The following is a 22,941-nucleotide window of genomic DNA, read 5'->3' as shown; positions in this document are numbered from 1 at the left end:
AGGCTTTTCAATTGCTTACTTCCACAAGTCACCCTTCAAAGTTTAAGAGGAAATGAGCCTTTAAAAAATATCTTGTTTCTGATGAAGTCTGTTTTAACAAAGAGGCAGATCTCATGAATGTCTGAAATACTACACCAGTAATATACTAGATTAATGCATTTTTGATAGAAGTATGCATCTCTGATTTATTTTTCAGGAGATCATAATTAATTTCACTGAGTCCAAAATTCACACATCAGTGATGTTTCTCACAACACAAGAAACTTGAGTAATTTATTAATATTATGGCAGTATTAAATAAAACCATTAAATTTCAGCTAGCACTATACAGCTTTCCAGAAAATAACAGTATTCTCTTCACAAATATATTAGTGGAACTTCAGTTCTTTGATCTTTAAAATGTACACGCAAGTTAGTAAAAATTATCAGTAATTTTTAATTTTTTTTTCTTTTACCTTTATGCTTGATTCTCAACTTACTAGTTTCTGTAAGACAACACAGTTAAGTGACTGTTTTGATAGCTAAGTAAAAAAGTATCATAAACTGAGAGGATGTCCTTGTTCTTAATTACATCCAAGCTCCACACAGTGCAACAGTAAAAGGTTTTCATAAAACCAAAAAAAAAAGGACAGATAGGTATGACTTCTTACCTTCAAAAGAAGAGCTCTATAGAACTTAAGCACAGTGTGTGTGTTTAATTGACCATACACAGGCACACAACAATGACAATAATGCAAATACTAGGAATAAGTCCAAAAGCTAAGTTTTAACTTACATTTTAGTAAGTATGATCACACATGAAAATAATTTGGCATTAGCTCCTTTGTAGAATCAGCAATTTTTAAAAACCCCTCATTTTAAAGCAGAGAATACGCACATCATTTTTTTCTAAAATTTAGAAGTACTGCATCATCATTCTGATGATGTAAAAAACAGAACAGACATACAAGTTAATATTTTATAGATGATTCTGACGTAACACTTCTGTGCTAATTTCACCAAAAAGTATCTTTTCAACAAAGATGAATGGCTCACAGCCAAGACTGTGAAATAAAACTTGGAAAGCTTGATGGTAAGGCTATCTCAAATTAAAACTAAAAGCTGCCTAAGATTGTTTTTTGTTTTTGTTTCACATAGTCAAATCAGAGAAAGACAGAAAGTCCCCTGAAACATCCCTGTGTTAAAGCATTCATTCTGATTCCAAAGAAATTAAATAGATGAGCTTCTTGTTCCTGCAAAATATGTACCAAAATAAAATAATTTAGGTAGAAGCAGATACACCAAAATTAAAGAGGTATAACAATGTATTTAATTTTCCAACAGCATACCTTAACTTGTAAAATATCTCTGCTCAAGTAACACAAGAATAATTTTATTTATCAGGCTTAATTTCATAAGCATAACTAAAAACTTGAGTGATTCCATTTCACAAAGTAAAATCTGCCATGATCAGTGAGGTACCACCAAAATTATAATTAGACTTCTTACATTTTAAGTCCTATACAAGAGCTACTTTTGCTTTTGTACATATCAAATCTGCTGCCATCATAGCTAAAATGGAAAGGAAATTTCTACTGATGAGCAGTCAAAAGTGTCCTTTCTGTAACAGTCCTGTCAATTTTCAAAGGAACTGCACCTACTCTGCAAACACAGAAATATTGAGAAACAAGCCAGGAATAAAACTCTAATTTCCCTCATTCAGGCATGTCAAGAAAAACTTGTGAATTGCCCATTTCTAGTATTTTGGTGGGTCAGACAAAGTCTAAGCAATCTGTGTTCCAAATGTGTCAGGAAAACTAAGAAGTCACCTGAAAAACATATCCAGACCCTGTCAACAGAAAATATACATGAAACTCCATGGTGGATTAACAGCACCAAACTTTTATGGTTTTCTTATATTTTAACACTGAGCTACCTTCATAGGTCTATATAGGTTTCCTCCTGAGAAATGGAGACTGTCTTAAATAATAAAAGGTGGTTAATGTGAATGGTAGCGAGGCAAAGTTACCAATGTTATAGGTAATTAATGAAATGTTAAAAAGTAGAGTTTAGTCCTGACCTATCTGCCCATACACTTTCACGTGGGTGGAGAGGCAAGAGAAAAATCTACTTTAGTCACTTTCCATTCCACTAAGGTGCTGCTCATACTAGGTTTGTAACCACCACATTCAGCAATTAAATACTCTGATCTGGTATACACATATATTTAGAAAGCTCACAGGTCTCAATTCGTAAATAATTTAATAGGAAGTCATTACCAAAATCATCACAGAGCAATAGATGCTAGAGGTGTCTTTGCACCTCTCAGGTCAGATCTGAACCTCATCTTTCAAGTCCAGCTGTGCTGTTCGACAATCTCACAGTCCCCAGGCAGAGTTCTCCCCTCTGCATTTCAGCTGCCTCCTCCACTTCAGGCAGCCACAAGAAACTGCAGTTGAAGAAGGTGAGAGCCAACATATGGGCTCTGCCAGCACAGAGTATGTGCTTGCTCCCTAATCTGCTCCTGACAGAACTGCTACCTATCTGTGATGGCTACAATTTCACACAACAACTGAACTTCTCTCCATGGCTTAAGATTAATCTCTACTGGGTGAGTCCTCCCAAAATCAGACATGCTACTGACTTGCTCAAATTTTTATCAACTGCCAGCAATGAAAGACAATTGTGCCACCACTGATCCAAAGTCTGAAGGGGGCCCACTCTCAACCCTTGTTTCCCAAAATGGGTAAACACATTAACTACTGCAGGGAGAAGCACAAAACCCCCGAATTTGCAGGTCATGGTTAAATTCATGCAGAAGCAGTTAACCCAGATTTAGCATCACAAAGTGTTTCAGAGCACCAGCACATTCAGTCATCCCTCCAAAACAGAAGGTGGAACCTAAACCCATCACCTTCCATACGGATTGTGTTTCATAGATTCACAGAATGGCTTGGATTGGAAAGGACCATCCAGTTCCTATCCCCACACCATGGGCAGGGATGCCACCCCCTAGACAAGGTTGTTTAAAGGCCATTTCTTTGCCTTTGAAGTACGTACCCTCAGTAGCATAACTGGTTATATGAAAGTTAAAGAGAAAGTAGCCTCAGATGAGAAAACATAAAATCTAATCAGAATTTAAAGCTTCTGCAGCTAATATAGTTATACCTTTACTGATCCCATTTCTTGGTAAATATTTTTCACATACATTGTTACACTGTACAGTCATGATGACTTAAGCTTTTTTCTGAGAAGGCATTTCCTTTGCACAATGCTTTTAGTCCTCTGTGGGAAAGGAACAATGTAACCATTAGTTATACAATAGATTTCAGATGTTACAGATATATTTTCCTTCTTTCAAGTGCTTGTTAATATGCAATTTCCTACTGCAGAAAATTCCACAGAAATGTCCTTAAAAAGCAGTACCAAGTCACGAGATTTCTGTAACACTCTTTGCAAAAGCAAACAGTAACCAGTCTCACACAATCACCTTTGGTGAAGGAACAGTTTACTTTTACCAGGGTGCTATCTCAGTTTAAGTCTACTGAATATCATCTGAGAAGCTTGAACAAGCTGAGAGATATTTAGATTGTATGCAAGAGGAGATACAGATTTCATCATTTTAGTTGCTGTTGGTGAAAGACAGATACCATTTTATTGTAAAGGCATGAAGGACTTACATACTAAGAATGAAGATTTAGAAACAAAAACCAGACACCATCAAGAACACCAGCTCTCAAAGGTGAATGACAATAGCATTAAGACTTCAGGCAAGCCCTTGCAAACAACATATTCAGGAAAAATGCTGCAGCAGAATGATGGGAGACAGCTCTTGTAACTTCAGACTTTTTCAAGCCCAGTCATTCAAGGCACAGTCACAGCGAGGACTTGTCTCAGAGATGAAAGAACAAGTACCTTACTATAGATTTAAAGATTTAATTCATGACTCCCTGCAAGACAAATGTAATAAATGCTTGTAAAAATCCATTTCTGAATCTATGCTCACTATGGCCTATATCCCTATGTTTGGAAGAGGGCCAGAGCACTGCTTGAAAGGGCAAAATAGAATCAGATTAAACTTCCTTAAATGGAGCTCTCAGGTATACCAAGAGGCATCTTTCATATGTAAAATTTAAAAATAAACACATGGTTAACATACTTCCTAGGTAAAGAGGAAATTCTGACTGAAAAAGTAAAGGAAATTCCATGATTGATAACACAGGAAGTCAAACAGAAAAAGATACTGGTGAAGCTACCTCTGGTTATTGAGTAGTATTTACACTTTGTCTGTCTTAGAGGTCTAGTAACTTCAGTTACTCGCAAACTTCTTTGGAGGGCTTGGGAGGATGGCTGGTTTCGGTTGCATTTTTTTCCTTTGGATATGGACCAAGGCCAATTGAATGAGGTTCAACAAGGTAAAATGTCGGGTCCTGCCCTTGGGTCATGACAACCCCATACAGTGCTGCAGGCTGGGGACAGAGTGCCTGGAGAGCTTCCCAGTAGAAACCTGGGGGTGTTGGTCAACAGCAGCTGAACACAAGCCAGCTGTGCCCAGGTGGCCAAGGGCATCCTGGCCTGTGTCAGCAATAGTGGGGCAGCAGGAGCAGGGCAGTGACCGTCCCCCTGTGCTGGGCACTGGTGAGGCCACAGCTCGAGTGCTGTGTCCAGTTCTGGGCCCCTCAGTTCAGGAAGGTCATTGAGGGGCTGGAGCATGTCCAGAGAAGGGAACAAAGTTGGAGAAGGGTCTGGAGCACAAACCTGATGAGGACTCTGGGTGCCTTTAGCCTGGAGAAAAAGAGACTCGGGGGCACATTATCACTACAGGAGGAGGTTGTAGCCAGGTGGGGATTGGGCTCTTCACCCATGCAACAGGTTTCAGTACAAGAGGAAACTGCTTCAAGCTGTGCCAGGACAGGTTTAGATGGGATATTAGGAAAAATGTCTTCCATGAAAGAGTGCTTGAACATTGGATTGGGCTGCCCAGAAAAGTGCAAGTGTTCATAAAAGCAGGTGGATATGAGGCTTAGGGACATGGTTTGGTGGTGAACACAGTGGTGCTAGATTAATGATGGGACTTGATTTTCTTATAGGCCTTCTGTAGATAGGCAGATATAAGTTTACACTGTGATTATTTGCTCTGAATATTTTTACCATATCTGTACTAATTTAGCTGTCATAACTGGACAATATAATTCCACATTCCAGTGTGCATTTTCTTTGATATTGCTAGATACGTGCAAATAAAAGCCATTTATGTTCAAACTACCATACCTTCACTCAGAGCCACAGTACTTCAAATAACAAATTAAATTTTAGAGAGATATACAGTAGTAAAATTCAATATCACTGGAATTGTGGCTTTTTACAACAACAGCCAGTGCTACCAGCCTCTCAGTATACATGTACCAGGACTACAGTGTAGCAGTATAATTCACTGCTTTTTGGTAAATTTTACCAAAAAGTCATTCCAAAATTAAGGAACACTTCTCCATTTTGTTTATTACAGTTGGGTGTACCCACTTGGGTGGAAATGAAATAACATGGGTATACCTAGATTTCTATTTAAATCTAGACTTTTCATTATCCTGCTATTGGTTGGGGGTGTGCACAAAACAGTGAAGAAAGTTCCAAAAACTTCAGATTTGCCATTGTCACATCTTCTAAAAACACATCTCTTTAGCACAGGCTAAGGGTTAAATATCTATGACAGTCAAAAAAATCAAAACAAGAATTGATGGTATTTAATGCATCAATGAATAAACTGAATGGGTTACCAGAAATTCATGTTACTTTCCAATTTCAACACTGAAGTTCTGCTCCAGTTAATAAATTCAGTAGACATACAACTTGGATCATAACAGTTGTCATTGGAAGTCAAGGGCACTTGAATTATACATCTGTTTAACTGCCTTGCTAGACTTAAATCTAACATATTAACTGGTATAGTTCAAAAAAACCCAAATCTTAACAGAAATGGCAATGCATTTCTTAATCCAAAAGCCTTTAGATCCTCAAATCAATACAGTTAAAATATTACCTGGATCATTATGTGAGTGAGGCACAACAAAAACTTGAAGTGGTTCGCTGTCCCATTCATTTTCATTGTATGTGATATCAAATCCTTGTTTCCAAACGCCACCATCTGGATTATCGAAAGGAAGAATATCATAGACATCCAGCATCTAAAAAAGAAAATTTAAAGGAATATAAAACATGAATTCACAGAAACAGTTCTGTTATTAAAAAACAAAGCTGTTTTCACCTCAAATGGATCAGCTCGTTCATTACAGAGGGAGAGATGACGAGCCAAATGAATAGAAAACTGACAAATGAGAGCAAGTTTCAAATCACACTAGGACACCCAAGACACAGCTGGCAGGAAGAAGAGCATTTGGCCAGCTCTGTTCTGAGGAAACTGACATTGATTAGATAAACAGCAGGATTTAAGCCTTAAGTCAAAAAAATTGCAGCAGCTCACAATGGCATTGGGCAGGAGGGTATGAAGAGGATTATACAGAATTGCACAGTACACTAAACAGCAGAATGCAGGAAATGAAGAAAATAAACTGAGCAAGAAGGAATGACAGCATGAGAGATATCAAGGCAAATGGCAAACTCACAAAAAGGAACTGAAAGAAGCTATCAAGAAAAAATGTTGATAACTGTAGCCAACTGCTATAACAAAGCTTCTTGTACATTTCCTGTTGCCCGGTACACTAATTGTACAAGGAAGGACATATTTAACTTCTCAATGCAAATAAAAAGGATACAGATAAATAAAGCAACTATAGAATTACTGTAACAAGCTCCTATGAAACTTAGGGAACACCCTACAGCTTCAAAGAGAGGCTATTAAGAGGAGATTCAAGGAACTTTTTTTGGTAATGCTCTGGTTTGTTTTTAAGAAAGAAAACAAGATACGAACAGGAGTTGACATCAGACAAGCCAATTCCTGACACCCTAGTTTAATAACTAAACTTTAATCAATTCCAAACACATGTTAGAATACAATTGTATACTTGACAAACTTTCTACAAAACCCAATTCATCTACACAAAAAAAGGACCACTATAGCAGTCATTTGCTACTTGAACACCACAAGAGTTAAAACTTCCCAGTGGTAAGATGCTTTCTGTCCTGCTAGGAAAACCTAAAAAAAACTACAGACATCCGAAACAAATATCTGACTAAAGAAATTAAGGCCTTGCAATTGTTGACTTTCGCATCCACCCAGCTGATCTCTCATTTTTCCCCATCAACAGAACAGGGGGAGAAATATAAAATATTATGGGTGAAGATAAAAACAATTTCCATCACAGAAAAAAAAAGACCTGACTTTGGGAACATTAAATTAATCTGTGGCCAATTAAAACAGAGTTGAATAGTGAGAGATCAGTCCATAATGTTTCCTCTCTGTCATTCTCTGCTTCTCCAATTTTTTGCCTGCCCCAGCATGGGGACCCTTCCACAAGCCACAGCACTTCAGGAACTCCTCTAGTGTGGATCTACCATGGGCTCCAGTTCCTCCTGAAAATATATACCTGCTCTGGCATGAGGTCCTCCACCAGTTTCAGGGAAAAACTTGCTCCACTGTGGTTTTCCCCACCTGCTCTAGTGACTAGAATACCTTCTCTGCTTCCTCCGTCAAGGACCATGGTGTTCACAGGACTGTTTCTCCCCCTTTTTTAGCCTTATACCACACTGACAGGCAGCATTTTACCTTCCTAAAACCAATTCTGCCAGAAGTACTACCACTCTTTGCTGGTGGAGGCTGTATCCTGTGGTGGGTTTGGAGCTGTGTCTGGCACAGGGCAGGACTGGCCTCTCCTCACAGATACTGGAGCCCCTCACTGCCTACACCTAGACATCTGCCAGAGCATTCCACCCTCACCTCTGTTAAACACTTAAGAACAGTCAATAAAATACATATTCATCACATAATCTTCACAAAATTCACTTACATTTACAAAAAACTTTTCCCACACTAAGACACTGAGAAAGCGGAAATTTTTACACACACCCACATACAAGGTAGATCTCCACTCCTTGTCCTTTCACCTCATAAGAACAACAAAAGAATCCCCACAGTTACTTCACTCTGGAAATGTTCAGTCCAAGTTTTGGCCATCAACACTCCCCATCTCTTAATCCTCAAGACCCAGATTTGGGTGCCTAAAGGAAGAGGAGTGGGTTAACCTTGGAGGGGTTGGAATCTGACAGCCAGAAAAGGTCAATCCACCACAGGCCTTTAGCTTAAGATATAAAGGGAACTAAGTAAGGTAAGAAGGGAATAAAACCCAGTAATCCTACATCCAGCAGAGCCTCAGCTGGGCCTGCAATGTGCACTGGATAACTACAACATGTGAGAGATTCCATGTACACCAAACATCTATGGCGTGTATGAGATGATCCTGTCACATCACTGCTCCCCTGGGATTGCCTCAATCTTTGGACAATATTGATTAGAGGAAAACAAAGGTGCAATACTTGAAGATCTGTGCATTCTGTACTGTCAGCTTGAAGGGCCCAAATAAAGGTCTTGCTGAAGTTTGTTAGCCTAATAGCATATTTTCTAAATATGCTATTGGGCTAATTTATATATTAGATAAAGAATAAATAATATATATTATATAATAGATAATATAGATAATCTTTTATTATTGCATATTTTCTAAATATGGTATTTTCTAAAATCTGAGTTTGAAGAACTGTATTTTTTCTCTGCAATGCAATGTTCTGAAGAAAATGTAAGTGCATACTTTGTAAACTTGCCAGTGAACAATGAATGGCCTTAATACTGATAAACTCTTTGGACATTTCAACCATGAAAACATTATTTGATTAAAAAGTAGTAATTCATGGAATTCCACACATTCCTGTGAGTTTTTCTTATGGATGGAGTCAGCATTTAACAGCAACTTTCTGCAGTCTGAAAGATACTAATTTTTACAGTACTAAACATAACATTCATAATTTTTTTCCCCGACATCTACAACTTCACAGCTATTTCAAACCACGCTGATACGACTATGAGCTCAAGAGACAGAAACTGCAATTCAGGAAATAGGTCTTGAAATCCTTATCAACAGTTGTCTGATATAACTGCTTCGATTACATGACCCATCTTCTAGAGACATTCACTGCCTTGCAAAGGCCTGAATCATGCATATCGTAGAGGAACTGTTGAAGCTTGTCCAACTTAATGGCTACTATCCCTTGTTGTCCTTCCATGTGGGTATCAGTGAAACTCTCAGAGGCAACCCAGACTGCATCAAAACTGACTGCAGAATTCTGCAGGTAATTGAGGTCACAGGTGGTGTCCTCTTCTATCCACCAGTGAGGGGGGTAAGAGTGTGAGAGGAGGACACTGATAGTATAGATCAATAAATAGCTTCGGAGTTGGTGTTTGGAGTTCTCTGACCCTGTTTTCATATCTGTGTCTGCTTGGGAGAGATGAGATCCAACTAATGGCATCAGAGGTACCTTTGCCAGGGAGATGGCTGACCTGTTAAGGACAACTTGTGGCTGAGAATAAAAAGGGACAGAGAGAGTCAACAGCAGCCCTGTAAGGGAGTAGTGGGCAGGAATGATGTGACATGGAAGGGTTTAAAAAATATGTAATATAATAAATCAATAAAATTGGGTCACCTCCAACATTTTTTGATAAGCAAGGAAGAACCTACAAGGCACAATCACAAAGAAATCCCCAAAATCCTTCCTGGGAAATTAGCATGTTGGGGTGCCTCTCTGACAGCTTCCTGGCCTGTATCAGAGACAATGTGGCCAGCAGAACCAGGGAAGTGATTGTCCCTCTGTACTGAGCACTGGTGAGGCACCTCAAATCCTGCATCCAGTTTTGGGCCCCTCACTGCAAGAAGGACATTGAGGTGCTGGAGTGTGTCTGGAGAAGGGAACGGATTTGGGAAAGGGTCTGGAGCACGAGTATGATGAGGAGCACCTGAGGAAACTGGGGGTGTTTAGCCTGGAGAAAAGGAGGCTCTGGGGGGACCTTATTGCTCTCTACAGCTCCTTGACAGGAGGGTGCAGCCAGGTGTGGGTCTGGTTCTCTTCCCAGGTAACAGCAGCAGGACAAGAGGAAACAGCCTCAAGCTGTGACATGGGATGTTTAGATTGGATATTAGGAAAAAATTCATCATGGAAGGAGTGGTCGAGCACTGGCACAGGCTGCCCACAGAAAGGGTGGAATCACCACCCCTGGAATGTGGAAGTGTACAGAAAAACATGTGGATATGGAGCTTAGGGACATGGTTTAGTGATGAACACAGCACAGCCACATTAATGATTGCACTTGATTTTCCTGGATTCTGTGGATGAGAAGCCAACAGAGAACTTATGGACAAGGACTAAGAAGCAGACCAGTATGGGTGACAGTGTAGTGGATGTCTGCAAACAGGTTCTCTGATCAGGGATAACAAGTAGAGGAGGCTCTCCACAGACATTTGCAGCGCCTGGTCCTCATGGGGAGCTTCAATGACCCTCTGTTGTGCACAAGGGACAATACAGCCAGGCATAAGTCATCCAGAAGGTTCCCGGAGCATGGCAGTGGCATATTCCTAATCCAAGGGACCAAGAAGGCAGTGAGGAGAGGTGCTCTGCTGGACCTCTTGCTTGTCATGAGTGCCCTCATCTCATTGGGGCTGTGAAGCTCAATGGCAGCATTGGCTGCAGTGACCATAAGACTGTAGAGTTCAGGACCCTGAGAAGAGGGAGGGGGACAAAATACAAAACCACAACCCTGGACTTCAGAAGCACAGGCTCTGGATGCTTTGCTGTCAAGATCCCACAGCATAAGGCCCTGGGATGGAATAGGGGCCCAAGAAAACTGGTTAATACCTCCTCTGGTAATAAGGATCACCTCCTCCAAGTGGAGGAAGTCCATCCCAACAAGTAGGAATTCAGGAAGAAATGCCAGGAGGCCTACACAGATGAACAAGGAGCTCCTGGCAAAATTCAGACACGAAAAAGAAGCCTACAGAGGATGAAGGCAGAGACAGGAAATGGAAGAGTGGGGTGGATTGACCCTAGCTGGGTATGAGGTACTCACTAATGCCACTCTGTCAGTCTCCTCTAAAAGTGGGCAGGGGAAAGAAAATATAATTAAAGGCTCACAAGTCATGATTAGGGGAAGGAGAAATCGCTTACTGATTACCATCATGGGCAAACCAGACTTGACTTAGGGAAATTAGCTGAATTTATTACTAATCAAAATCAGAGTACAATAATGAGAAGTAAAACAAATCTTAAAAACACCTTTCCCCCACCCTTCCCTGCTTCCCAGGATTAACTTTATTCTCAGTCCTCTACCTTCTTGCCTCAGCGGTGCAAGGAGATGGGGAAGAAGGGTTATTATGGTCAGTTCATCACATGTTTTTTCTCTGTCCACTTCCTTGGCAGGGAGGAGTCCTTCCCCTGCTGCAGTGTGGAACTCCTCCCACAGGAGACAGTTCCCCATTGACTGCTCCAATGGAAGTCCTTCCCATGAACTTCATGAACTGCTCTAACAAGGGTGCCTTTCCACAGGCAGTGCTTCAGGAACAGCCTGCCCCAGCTCGGGTTCCCCACAGAGTCACAAGTCCTTCCAGGAAATCTGCTCCAGTGTGGGCTCCTCTCTCCACAGGGCCTCAGGTCCTGCCAGGAGCCTGTTCCAGCATGGGCTTCCCATGGCATCACAGCCTTTTTTGGGCATCCTCCTGCTCCAGCTGGGATCCTGCATGCGCTGCAGGTGGATCTCTGCTTCCCCATGGATCTCCATGGGCTGTGGGGACACAGGAGCTTCACCGTGGGCTGCACCATGGGCTGCAAGGGAATCTCAGCTCTGGCACCTGGAGCACCTCCTGCTCCTCCTTCTCCACTGACCCAGGTGTCTGCAGAGCTGTTCCTCTCACATATTTTCACTCATCTCTTTTCTGGCCACAATTACTTCTATACAGTATCTTTGTTTTCCCTTGTCTTAAATCTGTTATCCCAGTGGTGTTACTACCATGTGATTGCCCCAGCTTTGGCCAGAGGTGGATCCATCTCGGAACCACCTGGCACTGGCTGTCAGACATGGGGGAAACTTCCAGCAGTGTCTCGAAGAGGAGGTATAGCCCCCATGCCTATAGCCCCCACCCCCAGCAAATCCCAGTCAAGCAAATCTAATACAGGGAGGAATACAGAAACATTGTCCGAGCACCCAGTGATAAAGTTAGGAAAGCTAAAGGACAAATGGTGGGATTGAATCCAGCCAGGAATGTCAAAGGCATCGAGAAGGGCTTCTTTAAGCAGACAAGTGACAAAAGGAAGGCCAGGATCTACTGCTGAATGAGAGAGGGGACCTGGTGACACAGGACATGGGAAAGGCTGAGGTACTGAACGCCGTCTTTGCCCCAATCCTTACAAGCAAGATCAGCCTTCAGGGATCCCAGGTCTCATAAAGGAGGGGAGAGAACTGGACTGAGGAAGATGTCCTTCTTGAAACAGGGCCAGCTCAGGGAATACTTGAACTAATTGGACATGTCTAAGTCCATGGGACCTGATGGGACGCACCCATGAGTTCTGGCTGTTGTCACTGTAAGGTCACCCTTAAGAACCTTTGAATGATCATGGTGATTAGGAGAAGTGCCCAAAGACTGGAGGAAAGCAACATCACTCCTATCTTCAAGAACGGGAAGAAGGAGCACCCAGGAAAATAAAGGCAGAGAGAGTGCAGAGATGGTCGAGCCACTCTCTTTCCAGTGTTGCCCAGAGACAGGATCAGAGGCAATGGGTACACACTGAAGGTTCCTCCTGAATATCATGAAAAGCTTTTTCCCTGTGAGGGTGACTGAGCACTGGCACAGGTTGCCCAGGGAGGCAGTGCAATCACCACCCTTGGAGATACTGAAAAGTCACCTGGACATGATCCTGGACACCTGACTCTTTGTGGCCCTGCTTGAGCAGGTGGTTGGACCAGATGACATCCAGAGGTCCCTGCCAACCTCAACCATTCAGCCATTTTGTGATTCAAACATTAATCAGAAGCAGTTAAAAAAAAGCCAAAGAAAAAAAACCCTAAAACCTTCCCTTGTAATAAACAAAAGCCAGACCAGGCTGAAAACCTTACACTTATGAAAAGACATCCAAAAAACAGAAGTTAAATCTTTTTTATCTTTCATACACCACCATCCTCAATAGGAATTGTGTAAAGGATTAATTACAAATTGCATCATCACTCAAACAAGTTACATAACTGCAAGTGATGAATAAGTTCCAAGCCCCTAGTTAGTAAAAAGAAAAAGAAGTTAAAGAATTCTTTCATGGATATAATTTCATGGATGTATTTCAGTTTCATGTCTGAGTATAACATACTGATACGATAAGAAAGGACTCTGTAAAAACAGTAGACAGATAGAAATTCAAAAAGGACGCTGCCTCTCTTCATTATGGCTGCTTCAGAAGACAGCCATGTTGCTACAAGCTTTTCATTAAAATATCAGAAAGGTTATCAGCTGTGTTTTTTCTACATGGTTTTATTCTTCCTCTATACTGAAGGAGTCAAACTGCTGAAATTATGTAAATCTCATGAAAACATCACAACATCCTAACAGCGAATACTAAACTACTGCTCAGTAGAAATAAAAGCATAGATTGTGCCTCTTCAAGCCATCTTTTTAAAGAGTGATTCATGTCTCATTTTCAAAAAGAGTAACATTACTAAGCCTAATCTTAGATGCTTCAGTAGTTGAAATGGACAAGACAGGAGACACCTCAGTGTATTATTTAAAAGACCTTCCAGCTCAGCATGATGGTTATTGAGAATTCCATCTTCTCTGAGCACAAATGCCAGATACTTCCTGAAATCCTAAACTGAAAAAGTATCAGGTCATATCCATATTTAATCCAGTTGTCTTCATTTCTGTGGGTTTATTACCTGTCTATTATTTATCTTTTGGAAAAAAGTACACATTAGTCTTTTACTTGACTTAAATTATAGCACTCTCAAGTCAGCCTTATTTTCTCTGTCCAGCTCTATTACAGTTTTCTACCTACTTATAAACAGTATAGTAGCAAGTAAACAATTTCTTGATTTATAATTAGTCCATGAAAAAATATTCTTCAGCTGTCCCATCTGAGAATCTTTTGGTCTCATATTGTTAGCAACTTGCTTTTTCTGTTTTATGTAAACACATGTCTTTGAGTACCAAATCCAGCAATATTTCTCACTGAACCATCACAAAGTCTTTAAATCCATATCTGAATGCATTTTTACAATGGTTTCTCCATTATGGGAGACTATAATAAATTTCCATGATTTATTCAGTGAAGACTCTTACCTTCACTCTGTAAAGTTATTTTTTATTCAAATACTTAATCTCACCTATATTAGCTCTTACTACTTTGTAGGCTCTCAAGCCACCCAAGGACAAACATGGGAAAAGTAACGTAAAAATCTGTGGGTTTAACTTAATGTTTACAAACAGCAGCAATTAACATGTTTATTTCTTTCAAAAAGTGCTCAAAATTATGACTGAAAATGTCTCAAATAAATTAACTGAGCACGCAGAATACATCAGGGTTGGTAAAGTATTAAATAGTAAAACTGTACTGAAATACAGTGATTTAGATCAGCTCGTAATGTGGTGCTAGAGGAATTCTGCTGAAGTCAAGGTCTTAGATTCCATAACTGAAATGCAGCTCAGACTCACAGGATTGGAAACTAACTGTATACAGAAGCAATGTTAAAGTGACTTAATGATGATGGTGAATAACCTGCTGAGCAGAGGGTACTAAGGCAATGGCATGGAGAACATTAAAGCCCTCCCTCCCTGTGCAAGGAAGAAAGGAAAATGTGAGTAGGGGAACAGTATGTTTGCTTCTTATGAACATGCAAATCTACTTAAAAGTAAAGAGAATTATCCAAAACCAATTTAGTTACAACAGCCTCCCATTAGGTAGGTAGTAGGTGCATTGGGTGATAGGAGATGTATGTTCTGACATTCTGCAAGTGTGAAGAAAAAACAAAGAGCAGTTTTAGAAAATACATTTTACCTTCCATTCGTAACAGGTTAACATGCCCAAGAATTTAAGACAACATATTTTATCTCAAAATTAATTTACTGGAACTTATTTTTAATGCACATTAAAAAGTGCATCACCTAACATGGTAACAGATTGTACAACAAATAACTTGTTAATAATCCACTAACTTGAAAGCCTGTAACCACAGGTCCAGATGTTTCACTTCCCTGCACAGAAGTCTTAAGGCATATGAGAAACATGAAGAGATGTTCAGATACTGCCTTTAACAAGTCTACTTTCTCTATAAAAGACATTGAGGTGGTGCCTATCCCTGAAGAGTTTAAAGGCATTAAGCACGATACATCAGAGGTTGCAATTGTTCTAATATGTGTACTTATTCTTCTGAAGTCCGCTGTCTTTCTCCGGTAATAGAAATACTTTAAATTCTAAAACGACAAAGCTGGACTTCAAAATTTAATCTTTGCTTTAGAGTACTATGAATATTTATAGTACTCCCACAAGACTCACAAAAACAGTACAGATCACAAACTTCACAGAGTATTCTCAGTGCTCCTGAATCACTCCATTAAAACTGAATATATAAGAGTCCATGAACTCACAAGCATCACCAGAAAGCAAAATAAATTCAATTTGAAGTGTTTGACTTTAAAAACTTCAAAACTTCAACCTCCCCAGTTCATGCCAACCAGTCAACATGGTATATGTTCCTCCTTTCTGATCAAAGCACCTAAAAGAACTGGAGGCACAGGAATGCTGAAATACAGAAATGACATTCAAAAGGGAACACAGGACCCAAGATATTTTTTAAATTACTAATTCTTGAACATTCTTTACCTCCCCATCAAACCTCATCTACACATATGTCCCTAAAAGTAAAATATATTTAAACCAAGACTATCCACTATTCGCAGTTTATTTTTCATCAGTTTTAGAACAGTTTGGGGAAACTCAAAGAGACTCTCAAATTATTTCCAAAGAATTGATGGGACAATAATCACTATATTTTGTTTAGATTTTTGAAAAAACTTTTAAGCTTTTGTTTCTTTAAGCCAAATGTTGGCTCTTCATAATCATTATTCAATTTCCAGAGAACTTTTAAAAAAGGTATAAAGGAACACTCTCACAACATCTATTAAACACAGCAATCATTTCAACAATTCTATTATGTCTTAGTACCAAGCTTTTAGCAGCAACTTGACATGTTCAGAATTAATACAAAGTGACAGCTAGGACTCCAGCACAATAAGAGAGAAAAACATACGGCTTACCTGTACATCTGAACTGCGACTTCCACTTTTTGAAGCAAACAAACAATCCTCAGAATCAACTGTGAGCAAAACTGAAGCAGAAGGGAACAGCTCAGAAACAGACCCTTGACTGAAGTTTATAGCTTCTGGATTTTTTTGACCATCCTTTACTGATTCACTCAGATTGATCACAGAATCGCGTATGTTTGAAATAATCTCATTATTTTCTGCCAACAGGCGTTCTAGATGATCTATTTTTTCTTGCAATATTGAAAGCTGGCCCTAGGGGAGAGGAAAAAAAAAAGTAAGGTGTAATTACTTCTCAGAAAAATTCTGGATAGACCCGAAAAGCCCAACAACAACAAAAAAATCAGTTTCACAATAGTATGTGATCACACAGAAAATTCAAATATATCTTTATTTCATATTTTACATAAAGACAAACTAATAAGGTATTGACCCAACACACAGAACTTCCTCTTTCCAGTACAAGAGAAAATAGCAAGAGACATTTTTCCTCTATGAACTTGAATTCACAGCACAAGATTTAATCAATGATAGGAAGATACACTTTAAAGTCACACAGTATCAAGCAGCAATTATCTCTAATTCAACTTTTTTCACATCTTCCATAGATTTGCAAAAATCTGATTTTCTCATTTATCAGAACATCAAAGCGATTTTTTACAAGTCAGTCACATCGTGATGGGATTAAGAGGATATTGTAAACATTTCAGGTTTTTCCCATACATTTAAAATAGCTCAATAAATACCACTTTTTCTGATTTTCAGTGGAAGTCGGAGACAAATTAACAAAAGCACTGCACGGGGGTAAAAGATCCTTTAACAGCCTGATCATAGGAATAATCTATATAATTGCACCATTACAACCATCAAGAAAATCCTGAAAAAGAGAGATCAAGCTAATGGCATTTTCAGTCAAAAGGTCATCTCCAACTGCCAAACAACAGGATTTGTAGATATTCTAGAGAGCTCCACAAGAGGAAGGCTGCAGAACATCAATGTGAATTGAAAAAAGTAGACTCATCTCCCAGAGCAACTGGGAAGGAAGAGACAGATCCCACAAAGCAATTTCATAGCATCTAATCACTGTATTGTTGGAATGCAGGAGGGACCCCAGCCCTCCTCAAAGGGCACCTCAAAATGCTACTGCCCTCTCATGTACTAGCCACTCCTTCCAAATCATTTGAGGCATGGTTTTTATCAGGCATGAATGTGCTGGCTTTTACAAACTCACAAAAGGCCAGATTATTTAATGTGATCTTAGGGATACTTCCTCATAACAGTAATTTCTTTGTTTCCTCAAAATGACTTCAATGTAACAAGAAGTGACAAGAGAACAAAAAAACCAGTCACTTCCTACTATTAAAGTTGAGTTCAGACTCCAAAATATAAAATGTATGATTAGGTATTTTTGCAAGCAGCTGCCATAATAGCCAAACCTGCTGCAGTTTCAGGCATCTGCATTTTACTATTACATTCAACACAAATACCATTGAATCAGGAGACAGCTACTCTGTGACTTATGGTTTTAATGACTTTTTCCCAGCACCACTGCCTGATTTTCTTAGGACTACAGTATAATATTAGAAACAACATCTATACATGACACTTTTTTCCCTTTTGACAGTAATACATTTGAAATATTTGCATTTTCCTTTTCAGCAACTGTAGTTTGCAAAGGATTAGGTCTCCTTTCTAAATTGATGCGTACAATTTTTAAATTCTCTTGACTTTGAGAAGCCTGCAGGAATAAAAAAATACCCAAACCAAATAGAAACCAAACCCTTACCAAGAGCTACCTATCAGTTTTTTGGATTCTAAACTGTCATTACTATAAGTCTACCTTTATGAAAGTTCTTTGTAATTTTGCAGACGATATGTTTTAGTACTTCTTTAAATCTATTGGTTTGTCTCCGCATTTTATGGGCTGCGTGAAGTGCTGATCCACTGCTTGTCGTTTGTTTCCGTTTCTTAGATTGATACATCCTGAAAACAGTAACAGGTTCTAAAATGCAACACAGGCAGACAGCTATTGCTGCTTCCCAAAAGGACAAATACATATTTTGACAACAGAACCAGATTAAGCTAATTGAGATGTAGGACCAACATCCTAGAATCCCAACAGTTTAATGATAAATGCTAGAAACTTCTAAAATTGAGGAACTGAAAACAAGAAGAAATCAATATGCAGATGATGGGATACTGGAAAGAAAAAAAAATAAACAGACTGTAGTCCCATGCCCCCTGGTGGCACAAAAGAAACAGACAGACTAAAATCTTTAAAATGCTACATTAAAGATACTGTGCGTACAGTTCTATACAAAATTAGTGTTTTCCCTTGCAATATCTGTGATGCTTTGAAAGTAGGAAAGGTTTCTCTACACAGCGTCTCATAGCCTATTGTGCTCCTCAATCTAAAAATAACATATATAAAACAATACTTGATAGAGGCTTTACAGGCTGCTCAACAGAAGCTCTGATCTTCAGATTCCTAGGAAGTTACAATACAGCTGCCATCCATATAAATCATTCCCTGCCTCACTGCATTCCCTGCCTGACTACACTTCAAAGTTACCACGTGTGCAAGCAGTTAAAGCACTGTTCACACCTATCCCACCACTATGGACACTGTCTCTACAATTATAAAACCAGACAACTGTTTAAAATTTATATTCTCATTCATGTATGTTGTAGAAGTATTTTACGTCTTCTTACCAAAAGCAGTTTTATATTGCTTAGCAATAGCCTGCCAACTGCCTGGTCACAGAATACACCACCAACCTGGTATATATCGTCTAGCTAATTATATGCTCTCCAGGACAATAACACACACAGTGGAAAACAAACAAACAAAAAAAAAAACCCTCATAAAATAAGTGTTTAGAATGATCCTTCCACTGGCATATACTGCCAGATTCTAGAAGACAGATATAAACTTCCTCCAAATTTGGAGGTCATGTCATATTTCAGATCTTTAAGACATACCTTTCATTTAACTTATTATACTTTAAACCTTGAAAAATCTGTAACAAGTTCTACCAGTTTACCATTTACTATGTGACAAAGTATTTTTCTTTGTAAACCAAGTTCCTTGTATACAAATTGCAATGTTACTAGATGACCTTTAAATACCGATGACTTCATATGCTGCTACGTACAACCAGCAATAATTTTTAAGCTGCAAGGTTCCAGCCTACCTAGGACACTGGTTTTCAGAAGTCTGTAAAAGTATGTTACTTTAACTTCGAAGGTAATTCTTCTGTCATTTGGAGAAAGAAATCCTTACAAAGACCTCCCATTGTGGAACCTAACAGAGGACATTAATACAGAAAATCCTTTCTTTTGTGGAGACTGTGAGATGCACCATGCTTTTACACATGCCATGTGCTAAATCAACTTGAATGCAAAACATGAATATGTTAACAACATGTAATCAATAACCAAGTTAAAACTGCAGGAAATCAAATTTTTGAGATCATCAAAATATTTTCTTTTTGTTGTGAAATGTCAGATCCATGAAACTTAAGATAAACAACAGTGTCTCAGACTAGAAATGGATCCCAGTCTTCATTCAGCATGAAAATAATTCGTCAGGAATCCATTCTCAAGACAAAAATTTCACATGGATACAAATTATGCAAAAGCTAGGTATATTTTCATTGCACATTCACCTTTTCTTCTTATTAAATAGATACTGCCTGTTCAACAGTAAAATGATTTTAAAACATGAGCTGAATATGGAAAACACTGCAGCTCTTCAAAACAATTAATTTAACACATGAAAATAAATTCAGTTTCAAAATTTTTAAAGGAAGGCAACTGACTTACTTCAAATGTCAAGGCCAAACAGTACCAAACTGAAGTTACTCTCAAGCTGTTTTATCTTATTAATTGCTAGTCACAGACCAGAAAAACAGATTAGAAGCATGTTACAGGGGACACTAAATAGGTCTAATTAAAAGATAAAACACAGGGATCCTCTCCATTACTAAAACCATACTCCAACAGTATTTGTTTTAAATTAAGTTTTCAATTTTTCCACACATTTAAGGGTGAGCAGGGAGATTTTTTTAACTTTTTTTAATCTGAGCAGAGATATACCAACTTAACCGTAACCAATTCTATGTGAAATGCTGCATTCTGCATGGCTTTGTAGATCTTGAACGACAAAACTTTACTAGCTGAACATGTGAGCAGAGCTATCTCTGACTTCACAGCATCAAGTCTTCTTAGAAAATAAGCAACCTTCATCCAAGACTTTGAGAAATGTCTAACTGCACAGAAAAATGGAGATACACTAAGTATATCTTAGCACAAGAGAATAGCATTCAAGGATGCTCTGTTAATCTACATACTTGTTTTAACTTTGGGAAAACTAGAAGTAGTCTATGCAACCAGTTAAAAAGTTTGCAACAACTTTGGTGTCAGATTCCTTTTTTCATTTCTCTCTGTCTTTATATATTCACAAGTATGTAAATAAAGATCTTACTAAAAAGCAAGAAAGTCAATCCTCCTGTTACTTCACAGCAAAGGAAGCACTTCTACAAGAAGCATAAAGTGCCAACAAATCCACTGAAAGTAGCTACATCTGCACTGGTAGAATGGCATCACATGAGCAGCACACCTGTTCACCACTCCTGTGCTTACACAGGGTTGGCCTTAACCAACAAAATTTTCTCATGTGAAGGCAACACAGACCCGCACACCCTCCTCCCACTTGGAACAAGTGTCCACACCTGTTAGATGCCCTGAGAAACCTGCCACTATCACCACATGAATCAGCTACATAAACAGTTCCTTATGCTTCAGTCACTCTGAACCCTTCAGCAGTTTTTATGCCCCAAATACTCCAGAGCAGTATGCTTTCCCACTGCCCTCTGCTTGTCCTTCTCTGTTCACTTCTGACACCAGCCTGATCTGTAGCAAGGACTCTCCAGAAAGGAGCACAGTGACACCCAACACAAGGAGGGAAGCCCAGTAACACAGTGGGAGAGCAACGTGTTTTATTCTGAGGAAGTAGAGAGTGTTCAGTTTCTCCTATCTAAACACTGTACATTGTGGAAAATATGCTAGTTGGAACTTTCATTTCCTGAGTGAACACACACTCCTTCTCTAAATGCAGTGGCTTTCAACAGGCCACTAGCGATCACTTCATCAGGAAAAAGACAGCTAGCTCAAATAATTGAAGAGGGAGTATGACAGGCCCACAGATGAGGTTCTCTCATAGGAACAGACAGGCAGAGGAAAATCCAGATTAGAGACTTCTGATGTTACATCAGCTGGAATTTGGTTATTTGCATCCAGACTCAGCCAGCAACCACCGAGTGCTTGGTTTGAAACAAGCCAGAGCCCATTCCCTTTCTCACCCACATGAAACAACAGGAGACCACAAAGGAGCTGTCAGTGTCCTGCATTAGAGGCTCTGGTGTACCAAAGATCTGCGGTGAAGAAAGCGAACACCACAATGGACGTAGCTCTCCGAAGGATGTGGCAAGGTCACTGCCTATCCACATTCACTACAGTAAGCAGTGAGGAAACTGGACTCGAAGTCTCATTTTCTGGCTGCACTGAACAGCAGTCATCATAACAGTTTTCTGCACTGGTCTTGCCAGTGATTATATCCAGGTACATCTCTAGAAATCACATGCTATCTTTTTCAAATTCTTGATATAAACTCTGATGAGATGCCAGCTTATCAAGATGGTAAGACCAGGATGCATTCTCTGTTCTCTATCAGAGCAGTGAACAGAACATACCAAATACACAATTAAATGGTCACCTCCTGCACAGAAAAAAAAAAGCAGTTAAAAGTCAAAAATGCAACCCAGTGTACCATCAAAGCTTAATATTTGATCACATGTTTCAGCATGCATTCTCTTTGCAAGGGAGGATACAGAACAAAAAACAAGCATACAATGTTTCAGTTAAAAGGACAAATCAAGGTTTAAAGGCTTTACTGATCCATACAGAGGGCTTATGCATATTTGCGACAATGAAAAGAACATAAGTAACCTTGTTAGTAATTTCCTACCTTTAAAATACTATTCTAAAAAAGCTGACTTTACAGAGACACTGGAATTCTTCTGAATTAAATAACTACAAAAGTCTGTTCTCTTAAAAGAATCAGAAAGTTCTAATCCAAAGATGCAACAACAAATAGATTTTAAGAAGCTGATGGACTTCCACATTTTGCTTTATCACCAGAGGCAGCAATAACAAGAATGTTTAATGTACTATTACAGTAGACTTATGTTTCATGCCATTTACAGAGACAAATATAAGGCATGCTGTCAGGGACTAGTTTTGACACCACCATCACTGACCTGAAGGCAAGGAGAATAAACTGAATATTTCCAGATTTCTAAGTCAATTAAACTGAAAAATGTCCACTGCTACTGTGACTGATCCATTTTGTGTTCATCTCCTTTTTGATCCTCCTCCCTACCCTATGCTGAATCTTTATTTAAATGTCTAGCAGTACAAAAGTGAAGCATGGCTTATCTGCCACTAAGAGTAAGAACTTTAATAATGGTTATTTTCATTCAAACAAGTCAAAACTTAAAATAATGTATCAGACAAAGAAAAGCTCAAGTAAGAACTAGAAAACCTCTCTTCATTTAGTTGATACAGTTAAGTTAGGCAATGACTCTTGGTAGCAGAAGGATGTGCT

At 39.1% G+C, this 22,941-nt stretch overlaps 1 protein-coding gene across 2 annotated transcripts in view; it reads right to left on the bottom strand.

The window, feature by feature from the left end:
• MAN2A1 (mannosidase alpha class 2A member 1) overlaps window positions 1-22,941 on the bottom strand; it is a 110,605-nt gene that overhangs the window by 82,142 nt on the left and 5,522 nt on the right. For both annotated transcript variants that reach the window (XM_082301999.1, XM_082302000.1), the window contains exons 2-3: window positions 16,269-16,529; window positions 6,017-6,161 (exon numbers count right to left, since the gene is read on the bottom strand). In XM_082301999.1, the coding sequence (XP_082158125.1) occupies window positions 6,017-6,161; window positions 16,269-16,529 (406 nt within the window). The remainder of the gene's footprint in view (window positions 1-6,016; window positions 6,162-16,268; window positions 16,530-22,941) is intronic.

Source organism: Coloeus monedula (genome assembly GCF_965178545.1).
Source record: "Coloeus monedula genome assembly, chromosome: Z".
Lineage (NCBI taxonomy): Eukaryota > Metazoa > Chordata > Aves > Passeriformes > Corvidae > Coloeus > Coloeus monedula.
This window is presented reverse-complemented; position numbering and strand designations above follow the sequence as displayed.